At 43.9% G+C, this 25,020-nt stretch overlaps 1 protein-coding gene across 3 annotated transcripts in view; it reads left to right on the top strand.

The window, feature by feature from the left end:
• Nucleotides 1–7,466: 7,466 nt before the first annotated feature.
• LOC122542257 (testis-expressed protein 33) overlaps nt 7,467–25,020 on the top strand; it is a 27,634-nt gene continuing 10,080 nt past the window's right edge. Inside the window, exons 1-7 of one of the 3 annotated variants that reach the window (XM_043679807.1) lie at nt 7,467–8,039; nt 8,127–8,592; nt 8,697–8,720; nt 10,631–10,729; nt 17,842–18,269; nt 19,769–19,913; nt 21,699–21,809. In XM_043679807.1, the coding sequence (XP_043535742.1) occupies nt 8,565–8,592; nt 8,697–8,720; nt 10,631–10,729; nt 17,842–18,269; nt 19,769–19,913; nt 21,699–21,809 (835 nt within the window). In that variant the 5' untranslated portion in view covers nt 7,467–8,039; nt 8,127–8,564. Of the gene's footprint in view, nt 8,593–8,696; nt 8,721–10,630; nt 10,730–17,841; nt 18,270–19,768; nt 19,914–21,698; nt 21,810–25,020 lie in introns of all 3 variants that reach the window. The other 2 variants (XM_043679806.1, XM_043679808.1) reach the window with 2 other exon arrangements.

Genomic DNA, 25,020 nt, shown 5'->3' with positions numbered 1-25,020 from the left:
CCACATGTAGGTGGAAACAAATCATAGCCCACTAGAGTAGTTCAAGTTTGGCAGTCAAATAGCTTATGTTAGGCATTCATTGCTGATTTTGATTTGTCTCCATGGTGATTCTGTAACTGTAAACATAGATTGAGTTTCCCTCAAATACAGTCAAATAAAGTTCTGAAAAAAGATGCAGGCTCTACAGCTTTTTTCAGGGGATTCCTGGTTCCTTTAGCATAGTAGTAAAGTGCTTCCTGGTCTGGCTTCAATTTTAAGGAAATGATCTGTTCTGGATGTGTTTTTGATATATCTTGGTGACACCATTTTGTTAACATTAGAAGTTACACTGTACGCAAAAGCATTCAGGCCTAGTCTCTGTAAGCTGTCTGAAGTGAGCCCTAATAACATTCTGATCTATCTCCAAGGTCCATCCTTTTTTGCTGAGCTGACTTTGCTGTTGATGCTCTCTGCTATGACTTGCCCCATTTTGCAGATTGTTGAACTTAATAGATCCTAAATTGAGTTTCATTATTTAATTCATTGCTGCAGTTCAGTCATTTGTGTTGTAGCCTCTGGCTGATATGTTCTTGGTTGCAATTTGGTAAAATGCATGGTGTTTATTTTTCTGAAATGGTTAAGCTGAAAGCCACCGCACAATTAAGTGGAAGGGGCTATCCGTGTACTTGAAATTTACTCTAGCTTTTTTTAACTGAGACAACCCACTGCAGCCCTGTATTACTAATATGATGGCCCCCTAATACATCCAAAAAAGAATTAAGAAATGGCTTTACCCCGAAAGTGATTTGAATTTGAGGCTTACTAGCAGAAGAAAATAGGGTTTCTGAAGTTGGAGAGGATATATGAAATGAGATTTAAGAAAAGAATCTCAAACTTCCCAATCAAACAGCAGCGTGACTGAATTGGTACTAAAGGTATTAACATCTGACTTTGATAATGCCACTTTAAGGTATAGAATCAATTATTCAGCATGGAAGCAGACGCTTAGTCCAACTCATCCTTGCCGACCAGATATCCTAAATTAATCTAGTCCCATTTGTCAGCACGCAACCCATATTCCCCTCAACCTTTCCTATTCATATACCCATCCAGATGCCTTTTTTTAAATGTTGTAATTGTATCCTCCTCCACCACTTCCCCAGGCAGCTCATTCCATACATGCACCACCCTCTGGAAAAAGTTGCCCTTCAGGTCCTTTTTAAATTGTTCCCCCCCCCCCCCGCTCCCCTCACCGTCAACCTATGCCCTCTAGTTTTGGACTCCCCAACCGTTTTCTATTGAGGTTTTGGTTAAGAAAAAGGAGTCAGTCTATAGACCGCATAGATCAAGACATTCCTTAGAGTATAAAGGCAGTAGGTGTATACTTAAGAGGGAATTCAGGAAGGCATAAAGGGGGCACGAGAAAATTTTTGGCAAATAGGGTTAAGGAGAATCCAAAGGATTTTTATAAATTAAGGACTAAAGGATTTTGGATGTAGGTTTGTTCGCTGAGCTGCAAGGTTCATTTCCAGACATTTCATTACCCTACTAGGTAACATCTTCAGTGGGTCTCAGGCGAAGCAGGAATTTTCAGCATTGCTTTCTATTTATATGTTTGGGTTTCTTTGGGTTGGTGATGTTGTTTCCTGTGGTGAAGTCACTTCCTGTTCCTTTTCTCAGGGGGTGGTAGATGGGGTCTAACTCAATGTTTGTTGATAGGGTTCCGGTTGGAATGCCATGCTTCTAGGAATTCTTGCGCGTGTCTTTGTTTGGCTTGTCCAAGGATGGATGTGTTGTCCCAGTCAAAGTGGTGTCCTTCCTTTTTTCTGTATGTAAGGATACTAATAAGAGGGGGTCATATCTTTTTTTTTAAGATTCCCTATAGTGTGGAAACAGGCCCTTCGGTCCAACAAGTCCATACCGACCCTCCGAAGAGCAACCCACCCAGATCCATTCCCCTACATTCACCCCTGACTAATGCGCCTAACACTACGGGCAATTTAGCATGGCCAATTCACTTAACCTGTACATCTTTGGACTGTGGGAGGAAACCTGAGCACCTGGAGGAAACCCATGCAGACACCGGGAAAATGTGCAAACTTCACACACAGTTGCCCGAAGCGGGAAATGATCCCGGGACCCTGGTGCTGTGAGGCAGCAGTGCTAAACACTGAGCCACCGTGCTGCCCCTAAAAATAGCCTGCCGCTCCATTGCGTGGCACAACACAAGCACAGAGGGGTGACGTGAGCAGCCACTGCTGGCGGAAAATGCCTACTGCACCTGGTATTCCCAGGCCTGAGTCTGCTTAGCGTCCGAGATCTGGCGTTTTCAGACTAGTATGGCTAGTTGGTGTTCATGTATCCTGGTGGCTAGTTTTCTGCCTATTTGTCCAGTGTAGTGTATGTTACTGTCTTTGCACAGTTTTGCTCGTTGTCTGTATAGGGTCTTTCAAGTTCATTAGCTGCTGTTTTAGTGTGTTGGTGGGCTTGTGGGCTACCATGATGCCAAGGGGTCTGAGTAGTCGGGCAGTTATTTCTGAAATGTCTTTGATGTAGGAGAGAGTGGCTATGGTTTCTGGACTTGTTTTGTCTGCTTGTTTGGGTTTGTTGCTGCGAAATTGGCGGACTGTGTCGAACATCAATACCGTGCAAGGACACCGCTTCTTCGACTGGGACAACACATCCATCCTAGGACCAGCCAAACAAAGACATGCACAAGAATTCTTAGCATGGCATTCTAACCAGAATCCTATCAACAAACACATCGAGTTAGACCCCATCTACCACCCCTGAGAAAAGGAACAGGAAGTGACCACCACAGGAAATAACATCACCAAAGGAAATGACATCAACCCAAAGAAACCCAAACACATAAATAGAAAGCAGGCACTTTCAGCATTGCTTCGCCTGAGGCCCACTGAAGATGTTACCGAGTAGGGTAATGAAACATCTGGAAATGAACCTTGCAGCTCAGCTAACAAATCTACATCCAATACCTCAACCTGAGCTCACAAATCTTAAAACTCAGTAGGACAAAAGGATGATTAGGGAGAGAATAGAGCCCCTCAAAGATCAGCAAGGCAGCCTGTGTGTGGAGCTGCAGGAGATGGGGGTGATACTAAATGAGTATTTTGCATCACTATTTACTGTGGAGAAGGACATGGAAGATGTAGAATGTGGGGAAGTAGCTGGTGACATCTTAAATGTCCATATTACAGTGGTGGTGGTACTGGTGGTCTTAAACGCATAAAGGTGGATAAATTCCCAGGACCTCATGTGTACTCTCAAGCTTGGGAAGTGATTGCTGGGTCCCTTCCTGAGTTAATCGTATCATCGATAGTCACAGCTGCTGGAAGACTGGAGGTTGATCAATGTAGTACACGATTTAAGAAGGGTAGTAAGGAAAAGCCAGGGAACGATAGACTGGCGAACATGACGTCAGTGGTGGACAAGTTGTAGGAGGGAATCCTGGGGTACAAGATGACACTTATTTGGAAAAGCAAGGACTGATTAGGAATAGTCAGCCTGGCTTTGTGTGTGGGAAATCATGTCTCATGAACTTGAATTTTGTTGAAGTAACAAAAGATTGAGGGCAGAGCAGTGGATGTGATCTATATGGACTTCAGTAAGGCGTTTGACAAGGTTCCCCATAGGAAACTGGTTAGCAAGTTTAGACCTCATGGAATATAGGGAGAACTAGCCATTTGGATACAGAACTGCCTCGAAGGTAGACTGGGTGGTAGCGGTTTGCTTTTCAGACTGGAGGCCTGTGATCAATGGAGTGCCGCGAGGATTGGTGCTGGGTTTAATTTGCGGATGACACCAAAATCAGGGGTGTAGTGGACGAGCGAAGAAGTTACCTCAGTACAACGGAATCTTTATCAAATGGGCTGTGCAGAGGCAGATTGAGTTTAATTTACATAACATTGAGGTGCTGCATTTTGGAAAAACAAATCTTAGCAGGACTTATACACTTAATGGTAAGGTCCTAGGGAGTGTTGCTGAACAAAGACGCCTTGGAGTGTAGGTTCATAGTTCCTTGGAAGTAGTGTCGCAGGTAGATAGGATAGTGAAGAAAGCATTTGATGTGCTTTCTGGTGGCTCAGGTTAGCACTGCTGGCTCACAGCACCAGGGTGCCAGGTTCGATTCCAGCCTTGGGTGACTGTGTGGAGTTTGCACGTTCTCCCCTTGTCTGCGTGGGTTTCCTCCGGGTGCTCCAGTTTCCCCACTCGGTCCAAAGATATGCAGGTCAGGTGAATTGGCCATGATAAATTGCTCATAGTATTGAGTGCATTAGTCAGAGGGAAATGGTTCTGAGTGGACTTGGGACAAAGGGCCTGTTTCCATGCTGTAGGGAATCTAATCTTATTAGTCAGAGTATTGAGTATATGAGTTGGGGAGGTCATGTTGCAGCTGTACAGGACATTATTTAGGCCACTTTAAAATATTGCATGCAATTCTGGTCTCCTTCCTTTGGAAGGTTGGGTTCAGAGAATATTGACAAGGATGTTGCCAGGGTAAGAGGATTTCAGCTATAGTGAGATGCTGAATAGGCTGGGGCTGTTTTCCGTAGAGCGTCGGAGGCTGAGGAGTGACCTTTATAGAGATTTATAAAGTGATGAATGGCATGGATAAGATAAGTAGATGAGATCTTTCCCCTTAGTCCAGAACTAGAGAGTGTAGGTTTAGGGTGAGGGGAAAAATATGCAAGGGATCTAAGGGGCACCTTTTTCACGTCGAGGGTTGGGAGTGTATGGAATGAGCTGCCAGAGGAAGTAGTGGAGTTTGGTACAAATGCTGTGTTTAAAAGACATCTGGGTGGGTATTTGAATAGGAAGGATTTAGATGTATATAGACCAAGTGCTGGCAACTGGGATGAGATTAGGATATCTAGTTGGTGTGGACAAGTTGGACCGAAGGGTCTGTTTCCATGCTGCTGTACCCCTCTGATTCTTGTTATACTATCCATGCCCCTCCATGATTTTATAAACCTCCTAAGGTCACCCCCTCAGCTGCCTCCAGGGAAAATAAGGACTGAGTGCGATGATGGAAGAGCACAGCAAGTCAGGCAGCATCTAAGGAGCAGGAGAATAGATGTTTTGGGCATTAGGCCTTCAGCACGAATCAATGCCTGAAACGTCGATTCTCCTGCTCCTCAGATGCTGCCTGACCTGTGCATTTCCAGCACTGTGCTCTTGATTCTGATCTCCAGTATCTGCAATCTTCACTTTCTCCAGGGAATACAGCCCCAGCCTATTCAGCCTCTCCCTATAGCTCAAGCCTGCCAACCCCACGTAAATCATTTCTGAACCCTTTCAAGTTTAACAAGATCTTTCCTATAGTGGGGAGGCCAGAATTGTATGCAATATTCTAAAAGTGGTCTCACCAATGTCCTGTACAGCTGCAACATGGCATCCCAACAGCTATACTCAATGTAGTGACATTAAAAGCAAGTGTTCTAAAATCAATCATGGTTCTGTGTGCCACTTGTTAGGCCAACACTTATTGCCTATCCCTGGTTACCCTTTAAAGTAATGGTAAGCTCCAACTTGAACTACTACCAATGATTTAGTCTAGTATCCTCAATGCTGCTAAGGAAGGGAGTTCAATGAATTGGACCCAGTGACACTGAAGGAGCGGTGATGTTTCCAAGTCAGGATGGGAAATGGCTACATAGGAACTTTCAGGTCTTGGTAGTCCCATGCATTTCCCATCTTTGTCCTTCAGATTAGTACTGGTCATGAGTTTGAGAGCACTGTCTAAGAAGTCTTGAAGTTCTGTAGTGCATCTTTTCACGTACTGCTGCTGTTGAGTTGGTAATGGAGGAAGTGAATGTTTATGGATGTGGTATCAAACAAGTGGCTGCTTTGTCCTGGGTTGTGTCCAGCTGCTTGATTGGTGTTGGAGCTACAGTCGTCCAAGTAAGTGGGAAGTATTCTGTCACACTTCTAACTTGTTGATCTGGACAGGCTTTGAAGAGTCAGGAGGTGAGGTACTTGCAGGATTTCTAGCATGTGACCTGCAGTTGTAACTAGTGTGTCAACATGGCTGGTCTAATTCAGTTTCTGGTCAGTGTTTTGTTTTATGTTTCAAAAATATACTTTATTCATAAATCTTTGTACATGTATTGTCACTAAAGCAGTTCAGGTCTTTGCATTTGGAAAACAAAAACATTGGCGTTTGTCTTTTCTTAGACAGTTCCTGCAAACCCAAAGTCAGTTCCTACTAATGTGAGATACTATTTACATATTTTTCACCTGCACTTCTACACATCATTTACTATATATATTGCTCCCGATGCGGTCTCCTCTACATTGCAAGTAGGCATCCTGTCTCCCCAGAGCGCTTCAGAGAATGTCTCTAGGACACCCGCGTCAACGAACCCTACCGTTCCAACTTCTCCCACTCCGCTAAGGCCCAGGACCTGCATTCTGGATTAGTGGTGCTGGAAGAGCACAGCAGTTCAGGCAGCATCCAAGGAGCTTTGAAATTGACGTTTCGGGCAAAAGCCCTTCATCCAAAACGTCGATTTCAAAGCTCCTTGGATGCTGCCTGAACTGCTGTGCTCTTCCAGCACCACTATCTTCCAGCACCACTAATCCAGAATCTGGTTTCCAGCATCTGCAGTCATTGTTTTTACCCAGGACCTGCATGTCCATCTCCATTGCCACTCCCTTACCACCCAAAACCTGGAGGAAGAACATCTTGTATTCCGCCTCGGGACCCTCCAACTCAAATGCGTCAATGTGGGTTTCATCAGTTTCCTCATTCCTCTCCCCCGACCTTAACCGGGGGGGGGGGGGGGAGGGAGAGAGCAGTTGCCCCTCAGTTTTCTTTTTAAAATCTTTCCTGTCACCCTGATTATGCTGTCTAGTTTTGAACTCTCACTGCAGCCAAAGCACCTCTTTTGTTTATTCGCCTTGTGTGCCCTGCCTGATTTTATAAACCTCTTAAGGTTACCCTTTAACCTTCTACATTGAAGGGGAAACAGTCCTAGACTATCCAGCCTCCCACTATAGCTCATATCCTCCCGTCTTGGTAGTATCCCTGTAAATCTTGTCTGCACCAGCCTCCTTCTTCCCCCACCCCCAATTTAATAATAATCTTCCTACAGCAATACTGTACATTGGTGTGGTGTTAACGGAGGGCTTTGGATCTGATAATTACGCAGGACTTGGTTCAGTAAAGCATAGCTAGTTACATGATATGAAGGAGTAGGTTGTGTTATTGACAACGGTATAGCCAAGTGTCATTGATAGCTTTATAAATAGACGCATCAAATTGGAAAAAAAAATTGCTAAGCTTCTCTGAAACAGATTTGACCCCGCTAACTACGGTTCCCAGTTCTGGGTATCTAAAGGATGGGAGAAGGTTTAAAACGTTGAGAGGGAGGCAGAATCGGGGCGGGCTGGAAATGTCCAAAGAACTGGGCCCGTGAATTTTTTCCATGCCTGTTTAGCAGCACACTCATTTAATAATTGCTACTATGCTCAGGTCAGGTTTTGCAGGCGATCCGAAATGTGGAAGTTTTTATTAATTCATTACACCTCTGCAGTCCCCAGGGGTTCCTCAGCAGCCCGCCTAGTGGAAGAATGCAGAATCGTTGATGACAACTTCCACTTTTTCTCGTTATTCTGCGTACATATGCAGTATCCCGAAGTCGCTGTCAGTCTGATTGTTATGCCTAACACCATATCACCATAAAAAAGAACGCTGTCAATCTATCCCATTGGCAATTTGCCAAAGTATCGAAATTCGGCCTCTGTGTGCCATAAATCCTTAATTATATTTGTGATTCCCTGCTCTTTGATACGAAAAGTTCTCCAAAGAGAATCTAGTCATAGAGCACGGAAACAGACCCTTTGGTCCAACTAATCCATGCCGACCACCTATCCTAAATCCAGTCCGATTTGCTAGCACTTGGCCCATATCCCTTTTTAAACCCTTTCCCTTCACATACCAGATGTCTTTTCAATGTGATTGTACCTAAAACACACAATTGCTGGAGAAGCTCAGCAGCGACGGTGGCAAGACAAATCGAGTTACGGGTTCGAGTCTGGTATGTGTACTTCACATGCAGTGGAAAAGTGAACTGTTTCGCACGCCGCCGATGCTGCAGTTTCTTCATTTTCTGTGTTTGTTTCAGATTTCCAGACCTGCACTATGCTGCACTCATTCTAGTTGGAATATTTAATGGTCTATCTTTTGCCCGAAGCAGTTCAAGATTACTTGTTTAAGATTTGGCGTTAAAATGCGAGAGGGAGATTTGAAAAACGGAAAATGCCGGAGAATCTCAGGAGGGATTGACAAATCTGTTCCCGGTATTAACAATAACTCCAGTTCCAACAGTCTTGAGAAGGGAGGCCTGTTTCCAAGTCGAGTTGTTTCGATTCTGGTAGTTGCTACACTTCAATCGAATATTCATTACTGTTGCCCTGGCAACGTCCGATACATTCGAGCTGCACGTGATGAGTACGACGCTGTTGGTTGGTAGAGCTCTTGGACAGACCGTCCCGATTGGTAACTTGAAGACCTTGTAACTGCAGCCGCATTGGACAAGCCGCAGCCATCACCGGGAGCTACAATGGATCCTGAGTGTCCTCAGTTTCAAGGTTGGTAACTACTACGATCTGAAAACCTAAAATCGCGAAATGTTTTGCAAAATTGTTAATGATACAAAAATTAACCAATTGATGCTTTTTGTTTTCTTTTCCAGTTTCGGAAACGGCTGCAATTACAGGTAATACCCTTTCCCATTATCCCCCATTCTACTTGGATGAATTTAAACTCTCGGTTTCACGGTAGAGCTGGCTCCAGCAATGTCACAAGTCCGAAGGGGCAAACACTGGCTAAGTTTTTTTAACTTTTTTAAAAAACCCTGCAACATGTCACAAAGCTATTGCAAAATATTTTTGTAATCAGAAGTGTGGGAAGGAGTGAGGCACATTGTAGTTTGAGATCAGGGAAGCTTAGAGACTGTGCTACTGAAAGTAGGGGTGGCATGGTAGCACAGTGGTTAGTACTATTGCCCCTCGACGCCAGGACCTGGGTTCAGTTCCTACCTCGGGCGACTGTCTGTGTGGAGTTTGCACATTCTCCCCGTGTCCGTGTGGGTTTCCTCCACACAATCCAAAGATGTGCAGGTCAGGTGAATTGGTCATGCTAAATTGCCCACAGTCAGGTGCATTAATCAGGGATAAATATAGGGAATGAAGGAATAAATATAGGGAATGGGTCTGGGTGGGTTACTCTTCAGCGGGTTGGTGTGGACTTGTTGGGTCGAAGGGCCTGTTTCCACACTATAGGGAATCTAATCTAAAAGACAAATTTTAATCCAGAATCGAAATTTCTGGAACAGGCAGAGGACAGCTCCATAACTGGAGAGAGGCAACAGACTCGTTATGTTTCACCATAATCCAATTCCTAAGGGAGGTGTTTGGGGAATGAACTGTGTTGTTAATACTGTACAAAGGAAAGCAGCAAATGACCACCAATGGGAGTGGGAGCTTAAGCCGCACTTCAATATGAGCATTTCATCAACTGAGGTTTCCCGGACAAACCCAGCACTGGCTTATTTTGGTGATCTCTCGTTCTGCTTAAAGATGGTTAACAAAGATCATGAAGATAAATAAGCCTAGCCATAACCTGCAGCCATCTCTACCAGGAACAAGAGAAAAACAAATAACGTTACCAGTTATGATCTTACTGAATAGTAGAATGCACATTCCTACTGCTATTTCTTTTATAGGATCATGAAATTCCTACAATATGGAAGCAGGCCATTCAGCCCATCAAGTCCACACCAACCCTCCATTAAGCATCCTACTGGAATGCACCCTGTCCTTTGTAATCCTGCACTTTCCATGGCTAACCCATCTAAACTGTACACAATGGACAATTTAGCATGGCCAAACTACCTAACCTGCACATCTTTAGACTGGGAGGAAACCAGGTCACCAGAAGAAACCCACACTGACATAGAATGTGAAACCTCCACACAGTCATCCGAGGCTGGAATCAAACCTGGGTCCCTGCTAACCACTGAGCCATCATACTGCCCTCGGAATTTTTCCAATTCCAGCTGTGTCCCTCTGAATTATTTCTATTACATAAGGTGGGGAAGCTCATTACAGTTTTGGAGAAGTAAAAATGAAATCTGGCTATTAAGTATGCTTTGTGAGAGCTTAGATTAGATTCCCTACAGTGTGGAAACAGGCCGTTCGGCCCAACAAGTCCACACCGACCCTCTGAAGAGTAACCCACCCTCTGACTAATGCGCCTAACACTATGGGCAATTTTAGCATGACCAATTCACCTGACCTGCACATCTTTGGACTGTGGGAGGAACCTGGGGCACCCGGAGGAAACCCACGCAGACACTGGGAGAACGTGCAAACTCCACACAGATAGTCACCTGAGGCTGGAATCGAATCTGGGTCATTGGCGCTGAGGTAGCAGTGCTAACCACTGAGCCATTGTGCTTACCTAAATGTGTGTGAATTGAAATGCTTGTCTTATGCAGATGAGGCCTTCGTTTTAAGAGTTACGCGTAATGGGAGGCCTTTATTAAAGCTGGGAAGTGCACAAAGACATCTCTCCAAGCATAGCTTTTAAAATTCCTTTGCAAAATAAAATTAATTATTTTTCTAGATCAGCTGACAAAACCCCAAACTCTAAGCACTGGAGGCCAGAGGTACCCTGGTCGATCCCTCTTTGGTACAACGTTGGATAGCAAAGGTTTCTACAAAGGTAAAACAACTATGTGGACTAGAATGATTCATGTTTGGATTTGTATAGAGGCTGCGCTCTTAACCATGTTGTAAATTTAAGGCAAGTGGGATTCTATCATTTGTTTACTATTTTTTATTTCAAAAATATACTATTCGTAAATATTTGGATGATCTGTACAATTGGTCATGTCATACATACATAAACATTCTATTTCTTTGCATACAGAGATCAAGTAATCATTCGTATACACGGGTCTGTACATTTACTATCCATATATTTAGCTGAGGCGTCAGCGGAGACCCCTTACTGCATGGGCCCCCCTGTTCTTTGGCAGGCGGACGTTACACGGTGGTCTTTTCCCACCGCTCCTTGGCGGCAGCTGCCCCAAGCTTCAGTGCGTCCCTCAACACGTGGTCCTGGACCTTGGAATGTGCCAGTCTGCAACACTCAGTTGGGGTCAGCTCCTTCAGCTGGAAGATCAACAGGTTTTGGACTGCCCAGAGAGCGTCTTTCACCGAGTTGATGATCCTCCAGGCACAGTTGATGTTTGTCTGTGTGCATCACGGGAAACAGACCGTAGAGCACGGAGTCCAGCGTCACGGCGCTGCTCGGGACGAACCTCGACAAACACCACTGCATTCCTTTCCAGACTTCTTCTGCGTAGGCATATTCTAGAAAAGAGGTGTGTGACGCTTCGAGGGCAGCGTGCGGTGCGGCTGAGAGTCCGGGCGTGCATAAAGGATCTCACAGGCAGAGCCCTTCTCACCACCAGCCAAGCCATGTCTTGGTGCTTGTTGGAAAGTTCTGGCAATGAGGCATTCTGCCAAATGGCTTTGACAGTCTGCTCAGGGAACCGTTCGATGGGATCCGCCCTCTTCTTTTCCCGAAGGGTCTCAAGGACACTACGTGCTGACCACTTCCTGATGGACTTGTGGTCAAAGGTGTTTTTCTGCATAAATTTCTCCATGAAGGACAGGTGATACGGAATGGTCCAACTGCTTGGAGTGTTCCGCGGCAGCGAGGCCAGGTCCATCCTTCGCAACACCGGGGACAGGTAGAACCTCAGTATGTAGTGCCACTTGGTGTTTGTATACCGGGGATCCGGTGTATGCACAAAGGTGGCCATCAGGGTGAGGGTGGCATTTGGTGTGTTTGTTTCCCCCGTTGCCCAGATCTTTATACATCGAGTCATTTCGGACCCTGGCCATCTTTGATCTCCATATAAAGTGGAAGATGGCCCGGGTAACTGCGACTGCACAGGTCCTGGGAATAGGCCAGACCTGTGCCACGTATAATAGCAATGACTGTGCCTCACACCTGATGACCAGGTTTTTTCCCGCAATGGAGCGCGACTGTAGCTTCCATCTGCCCAGTTTCTGCCTCACTTCCTTGATACGCTCCCCTCAAGACTTGTCGCACGCTCCAGCCCCGTCGAACCAAATACCCAGCACCTTCAGGTGGTCGGGCCTGACAGTGAAGGGGATGAAGGATTGGTCGGCCCAGTTCCCGAAGAGCATGGCCTCACTCTTGCCTCAGTTGACCTTGGCTCCCGAGGCCCGTTCGAATTGGTCACATATGCACATGAATCTGTGCACAGACAGCAGATCTGAGCAGCAAAAAGCGACATCGTCCATGTACAGGGAGGCCTTAACCTGCAGGCCCCTGCTGCCAGGAATAGTCACTCCTGTCAGGCTCACATCTTCCTGATGTACTTGGCAAATGGCTCTATGCAGCACACAAACCAGTCAGGAGAGAGGGCAGCCCTGCCTGACTTCAGATCTGACTGGGAAGCTATCTGATTCCCACCCATTGATTGAGACTGCACTGATGATGTTGGTATAGAGCAGTCTGATCCAATTACAGATTCCCTCCCCAAAGCCCATTTTGGAGATAACATCTCTCATATGTATGTGATATCCTGTTAAAGGCTTTCTCCTGGTCTAGGCTGATGAGGCAGGTGTCCAACACCCTGTCCTGCACGTAGGCATGGTATCCCTGAGGAGTGCTATTGTGCTGGACAATGGAGTATTTAGGTGGCTTCACTTACCACACATTTGCTAACACTTACGCCTACACCACCTCTCTCACACATATGGTGACTACAGGGAAAAAGGTCAGAGGATGACAATTCTGCAAAGAGTAACTTCCTGATTTATTCAAAGTTTTCCCAACATTTGAGGCACAAGTCAGGAATGTGATGGATTACTCTGTTCATGGCGGGATGAGTGTGGCTATGACCACACTCGAGTTTGACATCAGGGCAAAGCAGCATGCTTGATTGGCACCCTATCCACTATCTTTGTTCACTCTTTTGCTGCCACCACTGCACTGTGTGGAGTAGTATGCCATGTATAAGATAAACTGCAACAATTGTCAAATCTCCTTTAGCAGTGCACTACCGCCACCACCTCCCAGCCTGTGATCACTGCTACTGCCAAGAAGGATAAGCTTAGCAGACACCTAAGAATGCCACCATCTGCAAGTTCCCTTCTAAGTTTCTCTCCTTTCTGAATTGGAACTGTACTATAGTGCTTTCATTGTCATTGGATCAAAATCTGGAACTCTATGCAGAACAGGACTGTGTAGATTGCTGTGGTTCAAGAAGATGACTCACTTCCACTTAGGAACAACAAGGATGGGGCAATAAGTTCTGGTCTCATCAATAATACCTTCTTCCTATGGTATCTGTCTGTAGAAGTTTGGTTTAATGTTCATTAAAAGCTCTGTGGAGCTTTTCATGTCCCAGTCAAGTTGAGTTGAAACATAAATAGGACTACGCAAAACTTAGCACTGTTGGGTTAAGATCTCTCGCACGAAGTTATTCTATGGAACAATTTTGAAGAGTACATGAGGTCTTCCTAATGTCTTATTAATCCATAAAGCAAGATCAATCAAGGTGTTTAAGGTTCACACGGTAGGCTATTGCACAAAATATGGAGTTTCGGAATTGAAGGTGATTTAGCGAATTGGATCAGAAATTGGCTAACTGAAAGTCGACAGTGGTGGCTGATGGGAAATGTTCACCCTGGAGCTCAGTTACCAATGGTGTGCTGCAAGGATCTGTTATGGGGCCACTGCTGTTTGTTATTTTTTTGTAAATGGTCTGGATGTGGACGTAGAAGGATGGGTTAGTAAATTTGCAGGTGACACTAAGGTAGGCAGAGTTCTAGATAGTGCTGAAGGATGCTGTGGGTTACAGAGGAACATCGATAAGATGCAGAGCTGAGGATCTGAAACCTGAATACAGATGCTCTTAATAACTTGGGTGGTAATAAAATGGCTTCTCAATGCAAATGACATGACAAAATTGCTTCTAGGTTGCAAATTGACAATTCTGCTAAAGCTGCGTAAAATGACTTTTAAGTTATTAACTGCTAATTCTGCTACAGCTGCATAATTGACTAACCACCGTCTGCTTCAATAGCGATTAGAAGGCAATGCTCTCTTTACAGCATAGAAATAACTAAACAAGACAAAACATTATTGGCCATCCTAACTGACCTTCAGATGCTGGTGCAGTGGCTCAGTTAGTGAGATAAGGGTGGTCTAAGTGTTGGAAAACAAAGTTGGTTCCCAGGAAATATCATTGGACGAAGTAACTGTCAAAAAAGTGGTATCGTATATTGATTGGTAATTGTTTGAATGTACTATGCGATCATGGCCTGCACCCTTCTTTAAGAAAGGTATAAAGATGTTTTTGTTTTAAACCACAGCTCCTCTGAGGAACACAAAAGTGTATAAACTGTTTCTGGGCGCTCTGTGCCCAGCCATATGAAAAATAGAGTGAAGTCTTAAAAGCCAGACCAATTGTGAGTGTTTGTTGACCGATTGTGAAACCGAGAGACCCCATTGGGGGTCCAGATCTTCAGCGCTGGGCAGAGAAGTGGCAAATGGAGTTTAATGCGGGAAAGTGAGGTAGTTCACTTTGGGAGAAATAACAGGAATGCAGAGTACTGGGCTAATGGCAAAATACTTGGCAGTGTAGATGAACAAAGAGATCTGTGTCCGGGGGAATAAATCCCTGAAAGTTGCCACCCAGGTTGATAGGGTTGTTAAGAAATCGTATGGTGTGTTGTCGTTTATTGGTAGGGGATTGCTTTTCTGAGCCACAAAGTCATGCTTCAGCTGTACAAGACACTGGTAAGGCTGTTCCTGAAGTATTGCGTTCTGTTCTGGTCACTGCATTATAAAGAATGTGGAAGCTTTGGAAAGGGTTCAGAGAAGATTTACTAGGATGTTGCCTGGAATGGAAGGAAGCTCTTATGAGGAAAGGCTGAGGGAACTGAGGCTGTTTTCATTGGAGAGAAGAAAAGTTGAGAGGTGACTTGATCAAGACATAAAAGATAATCAGAGGGTTAGATGGGGTGAACAGTGAGGCTTTTTCTTTTGAAGGTGAAGGCTAACACACAGGGGCATAACTTTAAATTGAGGGGTTGATAGATTTAGGGGCGTGGTAGGGGCGTGGAATGGCTTGCTTGCAATGGTAGTAGACTTGCTGAAGTTAAGGGCATTTAAATGGGCATTAGGCAACCATATGCATAATAATGAATGACGTAGGTTAGACAGGCGTCAGATTAATTCTACATGTCGATGCAACATTGAGGACCGAAGGGCCTGTACTGCGCTGTAACATTTGTGTCCTATGTTCCCAATACATTAGGTGAAAGTGAGGACTGCAGATGCTGGAGATCAGAGTCAAGAGTGTGGTGCTGGAAAAATAGAGCAGGTCAGGCAGCATCTGAGGAGCAGAAGAATTCACATTTCGGTCATAAGCCTTTCATCAGGAATGTTTCAACAAATGCGCAAGTGGATGTTGAGTGCAAAATAGCCTTGTACCTGTGGTACCTCCCCAATAGCCTAGTAATTTTTAATGTCAAACATGATATGTGTCTTGCATCAATTAGTTATGGCAAGCCTCAACTTAGTATCTCCTGTTGAATAACATGAGATTGAGTTTCCCTTTCCTATCTGACATCCAAGTGGTTAAGTGCATATGGAAAAACTGTAAATACTGGTCATACTCTAGGCCAAGGGTTTCACGATAGGCAAAAGCGAATTGGGCAGTCAATAATTCAGACGAAATTCAAACTCTCCTTCCATCACTGAAATGAAATTGTGTAGCCCAACATGCCTTCCATTTCTTACGTTGCCAGTCTTTTGTTGTTGTCATGTTGTAAAATTATTGTAAATGGGGGAGGCAATGGCCTAGTGGAATTATTGCTGGATTGTTAATCCAGAGACCCAAGTAATGTTCTGGAACCCAGGTTTGAATTTGCCATGGCGGATGGTAGAATTTGAGTTCAAGTATTTTAAAAAAAAAAAAAATCTGGAAAAGTCTAATCATGACCATGAATCCATTGCCAATTGTCAGTAAAACCCATCTGGTTTGGTCATGTCCTTTTTAGGGAAGGAAACTGTCATCCTTATCTAGTCTGGTCTCCGTGTAACTCCAGGCCCACAGCAACGTGGTTGACACTTAGCTGCTCTATAGGCAATTAGGGATGGGCATTAAGTGCTGCCTAGCTTGCAATACCCACAATGAAGGACAAAAATGTTATGGAGCAGATCAAACCTCTCAAAATATTCAATAGGTAGTCTAGACCCAAACTTATTATTCTTAAAGGTAAATTTAAGGGTTGCATTTCGGATGCAATTCAATTGGTCAAACTACTGGATTTAAAGCAAACCACACTTTATTCATCTACAATAGTTAAAATACAACAAAAATAATTGGAACAACTCTATTCTATTGGAAAACTTAACAGAATAATAGTCTGTTCTGATATATTGCAATATTTCTGTTCCTGTGCAATAAGAAAATTGTGTAATAGCAGCACAATTTAAACCCATGGGACCATAGTCGCATTATAGCCAATACAGGTAAGGAAAGTTCGCTTTCTGCAAATGGTTTAAATGCTTCAATCACATTATGGCCAATTTGCATTGAAGAAAAACATGTTATAGCAGAACAGACTGCACAATAACTGTTGCAATATAGTAATATCCCATAATCACACCCTTGGAAAAAGACAACTTCAGAAAACAGATTGCCTGCTACAGGAGTTGCATGCGAGACAGACCCCCAGCTTCTTGGCTGTACATGGCTTGGAAAGGGTGGACGCTAGGAAACGGTTTCCGTTAGACGAGGAGACTAGGACCTGTGGACACGGCCTTAGAATTAGAGGGGGTAAATTCAGAACAGAAATGCCGAGACACTTCTTCAGCCAGAGAGTGGTGGGCCTGTGGAAGCCATTGCCGCAGAGTGCAGTGGAGGCCGCGACGCTAAATGTCTTCAAGGCAGAGATTGATAAATTCTTGATGTCACAAGGAATTAAGGGCTACGGGGAGAATGTGGGTAAGTGGAGTTGAAATGCCCATCAGCCATGATTGAATGGTCGAGTGGACTCGATGGGCTGAATGGCCTTACTTCCACTCCTATGTCTTATGGTAATTGAGATAGGGGCAAAAAAGACTTTCCACTTCAAGACCCCAACAGCAATTGCTGAAAGCCAAAACTAAAATTCTTGTTCTGTGGGAGTTCAGCTACACCATTCAGGCTGCTTCTATTATTCCAACTTTTAAAAAGAGCCAAGGTGTCTCAAGCTGTTCACTTTAGTGATTCTGGTAGACTGCTCAGCACCTCTGCCGTTTAAAAAAAAACACAACCAGGTTAAATTAACTTAAAACTGCATCATTTTCAATCAGCAATTGTCAATCATCAGAAATCTTGTCTGTGAGCCATAAGTTGTGGGTTCAAATTGGGCTTCATGGATGATTACAAAGATCAGAGACCAACACTTAAGTGTAATACTGAAGGAATGCTGTGCTGCTGGAGGTGCTATCTTTCTGAAGAGATGTTGAACCTCAGCCCATTTTGAACAGATGTAAAAGATCCTGTGGTGTGAATTTTGAAAAAGCAGAATTATTCTCTGACCTGGCCAATGTTTCTCTTAATCAACATCACAAAAAAAGCAGATTATCTGTTCACTATTTCTGGGTGCGGATCAGCTGCCATGTTTATACATTGCAGCAGTGAATAAACTTCAAAAGCTGAAGTGCTTTGAGATGCCAAAATTGCAGTTTAAAGATACTGTGTAAATGCAAGTCTTTTCCTTCTCTCTTAATTACAGGGTTATCAGAAGAAGAACAAAAAGTTGCCACTGTGCCAAGCGATGCACAGCCAGATAATCAGTTGGAACAGCACAAGTGCAAGCCTGAATCTGTAAACATTCCTAAATCTGGGAATTGCCTTGATTTATTGAGAACGACGAACTCAAAATCCAGAAATACCAATGGCACCAAACGGGATGTTAGGGACGACAGCTCTGAACCAAAGAGATCTCTTAGAACATCTCTTGATGGAAGAATCACTGGGCAGCAAATTGACCGAGAAAGATCTGTGCCTCGCACACCAAGTGCGATGACCGATGGCACACAGTCACCGTTGTGTGAGGCTCTGCAGCAGCCCCCCAGTCAAGAAGTCGAGTGTATAATTCCCCAAAATATTAAGCACAAGTTTAGAACCCATGTTGTGGATGAGCTGCTAACGGATGATGAGGTTAGTGTGGAAAGAGTACTTGTGTAGTTGGTTTTTGCACCTAACTTGGTGAACGATGGGGATGGTAACTTCGCAGTAATGTTACTGGATATTTCAGTCATGGCTCAATGGGTAGCACCCTCAGCTCAGCACCATTAGGTGGAGACTCTTAAGTTGCATTCCAAAGATGCGAGTGTATAATCAAGTTATCCACCCTTTTGCAGTACGGAGGGAGTGCTACAGTTTTGGAAAGGCTGTCTTTCAGGTTCATTTTTAAATTTGAGGTCCTATCTAACATTGATGACACAGTCTTCTAAGATCCTGTTACATTATTCAAAGAAGAGTAAGGGGGTTATGCCAGATACTCTGGAGCGATTTTATCTCCGCTTCAAAGGATTATCTCTTAATGATATAGTCTATGGAATCTTGTGCATTAATTTATTGCTGTTGCCTAAATTGTTAAGTGAATACCCTTTTCTCCTCTTTTGACTTCTGCCTATTTTCCCCCTGCCTTTTTTAATTTTTACAATAAGTACCCCTGCTACAATGTGAAGTTAACTGTCATAATTCTGATAATTATGGTTAGATTAGATTCCCCACAATGTGGAAACAGGCCCTTCGGCCCAACAAGTCCACACCGATCCACCGAAGAGTAACCCACCCATACTGATTTTTCCTCTGACTAATGCACCTAACACTATGGACAATGTAGCATGGCCAATTCACCTAACCTGCACATTTTTGGACTGTGGGAGGAAACTGGAGCACCTGGAGGGAACCCACGCAGACACTGGGAGATTGTGCAAACTCCACACAGACAGTTGCCCAAGGCTGGAATCGAACCTGGGAACCTGGTGTTGAGGCAGCAGTGCTAACCAGTTTTTCAGGGGTTGAAACTGTAATAATGACAAGTGATGAAAAGATACAGAAGCTTTCGAATTTTGTAGTAAAAGACCCAGGCCAGATAACCATGAGCTGAGACTGTACGATTGGGTCTTCAGTAAATTGCATTGCTGCAGGTCTACACTGAGGTTAGCTAGTATTGCTGGGTCAAGATTAGAGTGGTGCTGGAAAAGCACAGCAGATCAGGCAGCATCAGAGGAGCAGGAAAATCTACGTTTCAGGCAAAACGACCTTCATCAGGAATGAAGGTCTTTTTGCCTGAAATGTTGATTTTTCTGCTCCTCGGATGCTGCCTGACCTCCTGTGCTTTTCCAGCACCGCTCCAATCTTGACTCTAATCTCCAGCACCCACTTCTGCTTGGTATTGCTGGGTGCCTGTCTATTACAGGAGAATGTAGATTGACTGTGTTGCCATCCATGAGGAAATCATCTCCAACATTGTGGGTTAATGTGAATATTGGCCATTTTGCATGAAATGATTAAGGTGGCTGGTAACCTGTGGTGCAATTCCGTACCTGTGAAGGTCTATCCTGCTGGCAAGAGGGAATTGGAGCGAGAAAGAGAGCTTATGTGATTTATCTGTTCATTCAGCCATCCTGTTTCTTGTTTCTGTGAAGGTTAAGGAGTTCTTGAGGGAGAAAGAGATGCCAGCAAAGAGCTCTGATTCTGAGGTTCCCTCAGTACAACCACAGGAGCAACCCACTGATGAAATAAGTTGGTATGAAAAGATAGGCTATCCTCTCCGATGCAACATCTTTCCAGGTACTGCCAATTCATTCCACACATCTACACAAAGTATTCACTTTATTATAACTGGAACATTCATTCTTTTACAGATCCTGTACTTTCATAAAGTATTTCATTAGATTGTAGAGCACCTTAGGGAATGGTGAGGCCACAAAAGGTGTGTTATTCTAATGTCCGTTCTTTGTAATTTTAAACTCAAGTTACATGTTGTAAGCTGATGCTATAAATTTTTTAAAAGTGTTGGATGGGTACTTGAAGACAAAGAGCTTACAGGGTTATGGGTATATTAAATTGGTGTGGCTGGATTAAACGCAACTGCTTGCCTTTTTTTTTTTGGAGATTCAGAATAGGCATTGCTAGCAGAATGGCCCCCTTCTGTGCTCTATGAAAACAAGAATGTTTTATAGGTGCGATTCCCAGTCTGTTTATTTTAGATTTTGACCAGACTAAGGATAGGGCTATCCTGCATGAGGAGTTGCTGCTGTGGCATTGATTAGAATGGATATTGGGTAATGGGAATTTTTTCACCCCTTTTGGCACTGTAATATTCATCTAACCCAACTATTTGATATCTGTCCTTGATGCAAATCCCCACCTGACTCTGTAAGAAGACAGATCTGTTAGTCTGGTCAGTTTAAAAACCATCACCACCATTTGCAAACTCCACTCTGATATAGCTAACTTGTGATTGCGAATTCTTGATGTTTGATGCAATTATTCAGATCATGAATGCAGATGCTTTCATTTTTCCCGTGACTTGACTTCTAGAATAAGGTGACAGTACATGTTTGGTAACTATGTAGAGCTTTGATTCAAAACAAATTGATCAAGGATCATTTCCTATATTTCTGTCTTAAAACATGATTTTTCTGAGGAAGTGGTGGGGGGGAAAAGAGAGAGAAATGGTGATTAGTATAACATAGCAAAAATACCTGGTTCTGAAAGCAAATGCCTGAGTATAATCTGAATAGCAGGGAGATGATGATGGAGTAGTAATGGAGACAGTTACGCTGATGCTGTTGAGATATGGATTCCAATCCTGAAATGGTAATTGATGTTGTTTTTCAATTATATAGGAAATGTTGAGACCATATAACAAATAATGTGTAAGGTTTTGGTTTCAAGGGTGTAAATATGGTTAGGAGGGTGACCAGATTGATGATTTAGAATGAGAGGGTTGTTTAATGAGAATTTGTTGGACAGGCTGATCTTGTTTCCACTGGTGTTTAGTGAGGGCTGACTTTATTGTAGTGTAGAAGGTCCTGTGAATGGTCTTGACAAGGTGAATATAGAAAGGACTTTTCCTCTTGTGGGTCAGTTCAGAACTTGAAGAATTGAAAACAGATGAGAATTCTTTCTGGAAGGTTGTGCAACTTGGGAGCTTGACTCCGCTTCCTTCCAAGGCGGAAAGGACACAAAATGTTTTTGGGACAGAAATGGATAGATTCTTGTTGGGCCGGAGGATGGAGGGTTATCAGACGTAGATGAGAATGTGTAGTTCAAAACGCATACGTAAACCATCTTTTTGGAGGAACAGACTCGAGGGGCCAAAGGTTTGCTTTCACGTTTGCATGTCCAACCCACTCTGAGCTCAAGCTTGGGATTGCAGTCGATAATGTGAACATTCCTGGTGTCACTTCTCCATATCGGGATTTCCTCTTCTGTGTCAAGTCTGTCAGTTTCAGTGGAAGGTGAATTTCTGATTACTGAAGTTTTTCAAGTTGGGTGGAATGTACGAATGGTGCTGAGTGAAATTCTTCTTTTGTATGTTCACGTTATTGTGTTATTTTGTGATGCCAGGTTTCTCGGGTAAATGGCAGAGCGAGGTACAATCGACCTACACGAAGGAGGTACATCACCGTTTCAAACACAGCCCAGACCACTGGCATGGTAGAACGACTGATCATTTAGGTACAGTATAATTTATTTGTCCATGTGTTATTCTGCTGCAGACATAGTTCTTTTGTTCCGGCATCAAGTCACACCAAAGCCTGATCGAGTAAAGCTGATGGGGTGAGAGTTAGACTCTTATTCTACCTCTTTCTCTGCCTCTGTCATCCTGAAGGCAATTAACCCACAGATGTGCTTGGTCAAGACGGTCAGTCCCATACCACCCAACCACAGCCCCTCCCCACCAATCTCTTCCACCTGTGACTGATGCTCAAATGCCCAGCCTTCCCACTGAATGGGAGTCCTTTTTATGCATGTATCCAGGTCCTATTTAAGCACTAGGAGTGGACAGTGATTAGCACTGCTGCCTCACAGCACTAGGGACCCTGTTCAATTCCAGCCTTCGTGCAAAGTCCACATGGATAGTTGTCCATCTCCCTGTGTCTGCATGGGTTTCCTCTGGGTCCTCCAGTTGCCTCCCACAGTCCCAAGCTGTGCCGGTTAGGTGGATTAGCCATGGGAAATATGAGTCGAGTGTGTGGTGCTGGAAAAGCACAGCCCGTCAGGCGGCAGCTGAGGAGCAGGAAAATCAACTATCTCTCAGCCCTGACCCACAAGCCTCATTCCTGATGAAGGGCTTATGCCTGAAACTTATATTTTAAGTTTAATCAAGAGACTTATCTCCAAAATCACAATCAAGAAAGAATTCACTGTACCCACTAGTGCAGCCTTTCTCTTGGACAGACTTAAAACAACAATTAACTTATCTGATTCTGTGCTGTGAACTTCGCCCAACAGTTCCTCCAAGATTAGTTGTGAATTTCACTGTTTGTTAATTTTCCCAGATGCACTTCGAATTCATGTATCGCTGGACATCGGAATGCATCTGGGAAAATTAACAAACAGTGAAATTCACAACTAATCTTGGAGGAACTGTTGGGCGAAGTTCACAGCACAGAATCAGATAAGTTAATTGTTGTTTTAAGTCTGTCCAAGAGAAAGGCTGCAGTAGTGAGTATAGTGGATTCTTTCTTATGTTTTTGGAGATAAGTCTCTTCATTAAACTTAAGCCATAGCTATTAATTTAACCTGGAGCAGTGTTTTGTAGAGGAATAAGACAGTGTTATTTTCTGGGTCTGTAGATTGTGAAGGAGCAAAAATGGCCTTTGCAGTGATATGTACTACTTGTCAGATGTGGGAGTTTAAAGAGAGTTTAAGGGTTACTGCGGATTATAATCTGCCATAAATGCTGTTGGATGCGAATCTTATCAGATCGAGTGGATCTGTTGGAGAAACAGATAGAAGCAATGAGGAATTTGCGACAGCAACAGTATGTGATGGATAGCAGTTATAGGAAGGGGGGAAATGTCTCAGATACAGTCACATAGATGAGTTTAACTCCAGGAATGGTGAGAAAATTCGACACCTAGGGCAGGAGTCTTTTGTGGATATACCCATTTCAAACAGGTATGCTGTTTTGTAAAATATAGGGGGTAATGGATTCTCAGGGGAACGTAGCACAAACAGCCAAGTTTCTGGTGTTGAGACTGGCTCTAATGCAACGAGGGCTACGTTGGCTTCCAAAAGATCAGTTGTGTTAGGGGATTCTCTAGTCAGAGATGCAGACAGACGTTTCTGTGGCCAGCAGAGAAAAAGCAGAATGGTGTGTTTCCCTGGTGCCAGGATCAAGGATGTCTCAGAGGGTGCAGAATGTTCTCATGGGGGAGATGGGCCAGCAGGAGGTCATTCTCCACATTGGAACCAACGACATTGGAAGTGAAAAGTTTGAGAATCTGAAGGGAGATTACAGAGAGGCAGAAATTTAAAAAGGAGGTCCTCAAGGGTAGTGATATCTGGATTACTCCCAGTGCTACGAGCTAGTGAGGGCAGGAATAGGAGGATAGAGCAGATGAATGCATGGCTGAGGAGCTGGTGTATGGGAAAAGAATTCACATTTTTGGATCATTGGAATCTCTTTTGGGGTAGAAGTGACGTGTACAAGAAGGACGGATTGCACCTAAATTGGAAGGGGACTAATATACTGGCAGGGACATTTGCTAGAACTGCTTTAAAGGGAAGATTTAAACTAGTATGGTGGGGGTGGGACCCAGGGAGATAGCGAGGAAAGAGATCGGTCTGAGACGGGTACAGCTGAGAACAGAAGTGAGTCAAACAGTCAGGGCAGGCAGGGACAAGGTAGGACTAATAAATTAAACTGCATTTATTTCGATGTAAGGGGCCTAACAGGGAAGGCAGATGAACTCAGGGCATGGATAGGAACATGGGACTGGGATATCAGCAATTACGGAAACATGGCTCAGGGATGAGCAGGACTGGCAGCTTAATGTTCCAGGATACAAATGCTACAGGAAGGATAGAAAGGGAGGCAAGAGAGGAGGTGAAGTTTTTGATAAGGGATAGCATTACAACTGTGCTGAGGGAGGATATTCCTGGAAATACATCCAGGGAAATTATTTGGGTGGAACTGAGAAATAAGAAAGGGATGATCACCTTATTGGGATTGTATTGTCGACCCCCCAATAGTCAGAGGGAAATTGAGAAACAAATTTGTAAGGAGATCTCAGCTATCTGTAAGAATAATAGGGTGGTTATGGTAGGGGATTTTAATGTTCCAAACATCGACTGGGACTGCCATAGTGTTAAAGGGCTAGATGGAGAGGAATTTCTTAAGTGTGTACAAGACCATTTTCTGATTCAGTATGTGGATGTACCTACTATAGAAGGTGCAAAACTTGACCTACTCTTGGGAAATAAGGCAGGGCAGGTGACTGAGGTATCAGTGGGGGAGCACTTTGGGGCCAGCGACCATAATTCTAGTCATTTTAAAATAGTGACGGAAGTTCTAAATTGGAGAAAGGCCAATTTTGACGGTATTAGGCAAGAACTTTCGAAAGCTGATTGGAGGCAGATGTTCGCAGGTAAAGGGACGGCTGGAAAATGGGAAGCCTTCAGAAATGAGAGAACAAGAATCCAGAGAAAGTATATTCCTGTCAGGGTGAAAGGGAAGGCTGGTAGGTATACGGAATGCTGGATGACTAAAGAAATTGAGGTGAAAATGTGTTGCTGGAAAAGAAATTGAGGGTTTGGTTAAGAAAAAGAAGGAAGCATATGTCAGGTATAGACAGGATCGATCGAGTGAATCCTTAGAGGAGTATAACGAAACTAAGAGTACACTTAAGAGGGAAATCAGGAGGGCAAAAAGGGGACATGA

The sequence above is a fragment of the Chiloscyllium plagiosum genome, chromosome 39, assembly GCF_004010195.1.
Source record: "Chiloscyllium plagiosum isolate BGI_BamShark_2017 chromosome 39, ASM401019v2, whole genome shotgun sequence".
Lineage (NCBI taxonomy): Eukaryota > Metazoa > Chordata > Chondrichthyes > Orectolobiformes > Hemiscylliidae > Chiloscyllium > Chiloscyllium plagiosum.
This window is presented reverse-complemented; position numbering and strand designations above follow the sequence as displayed.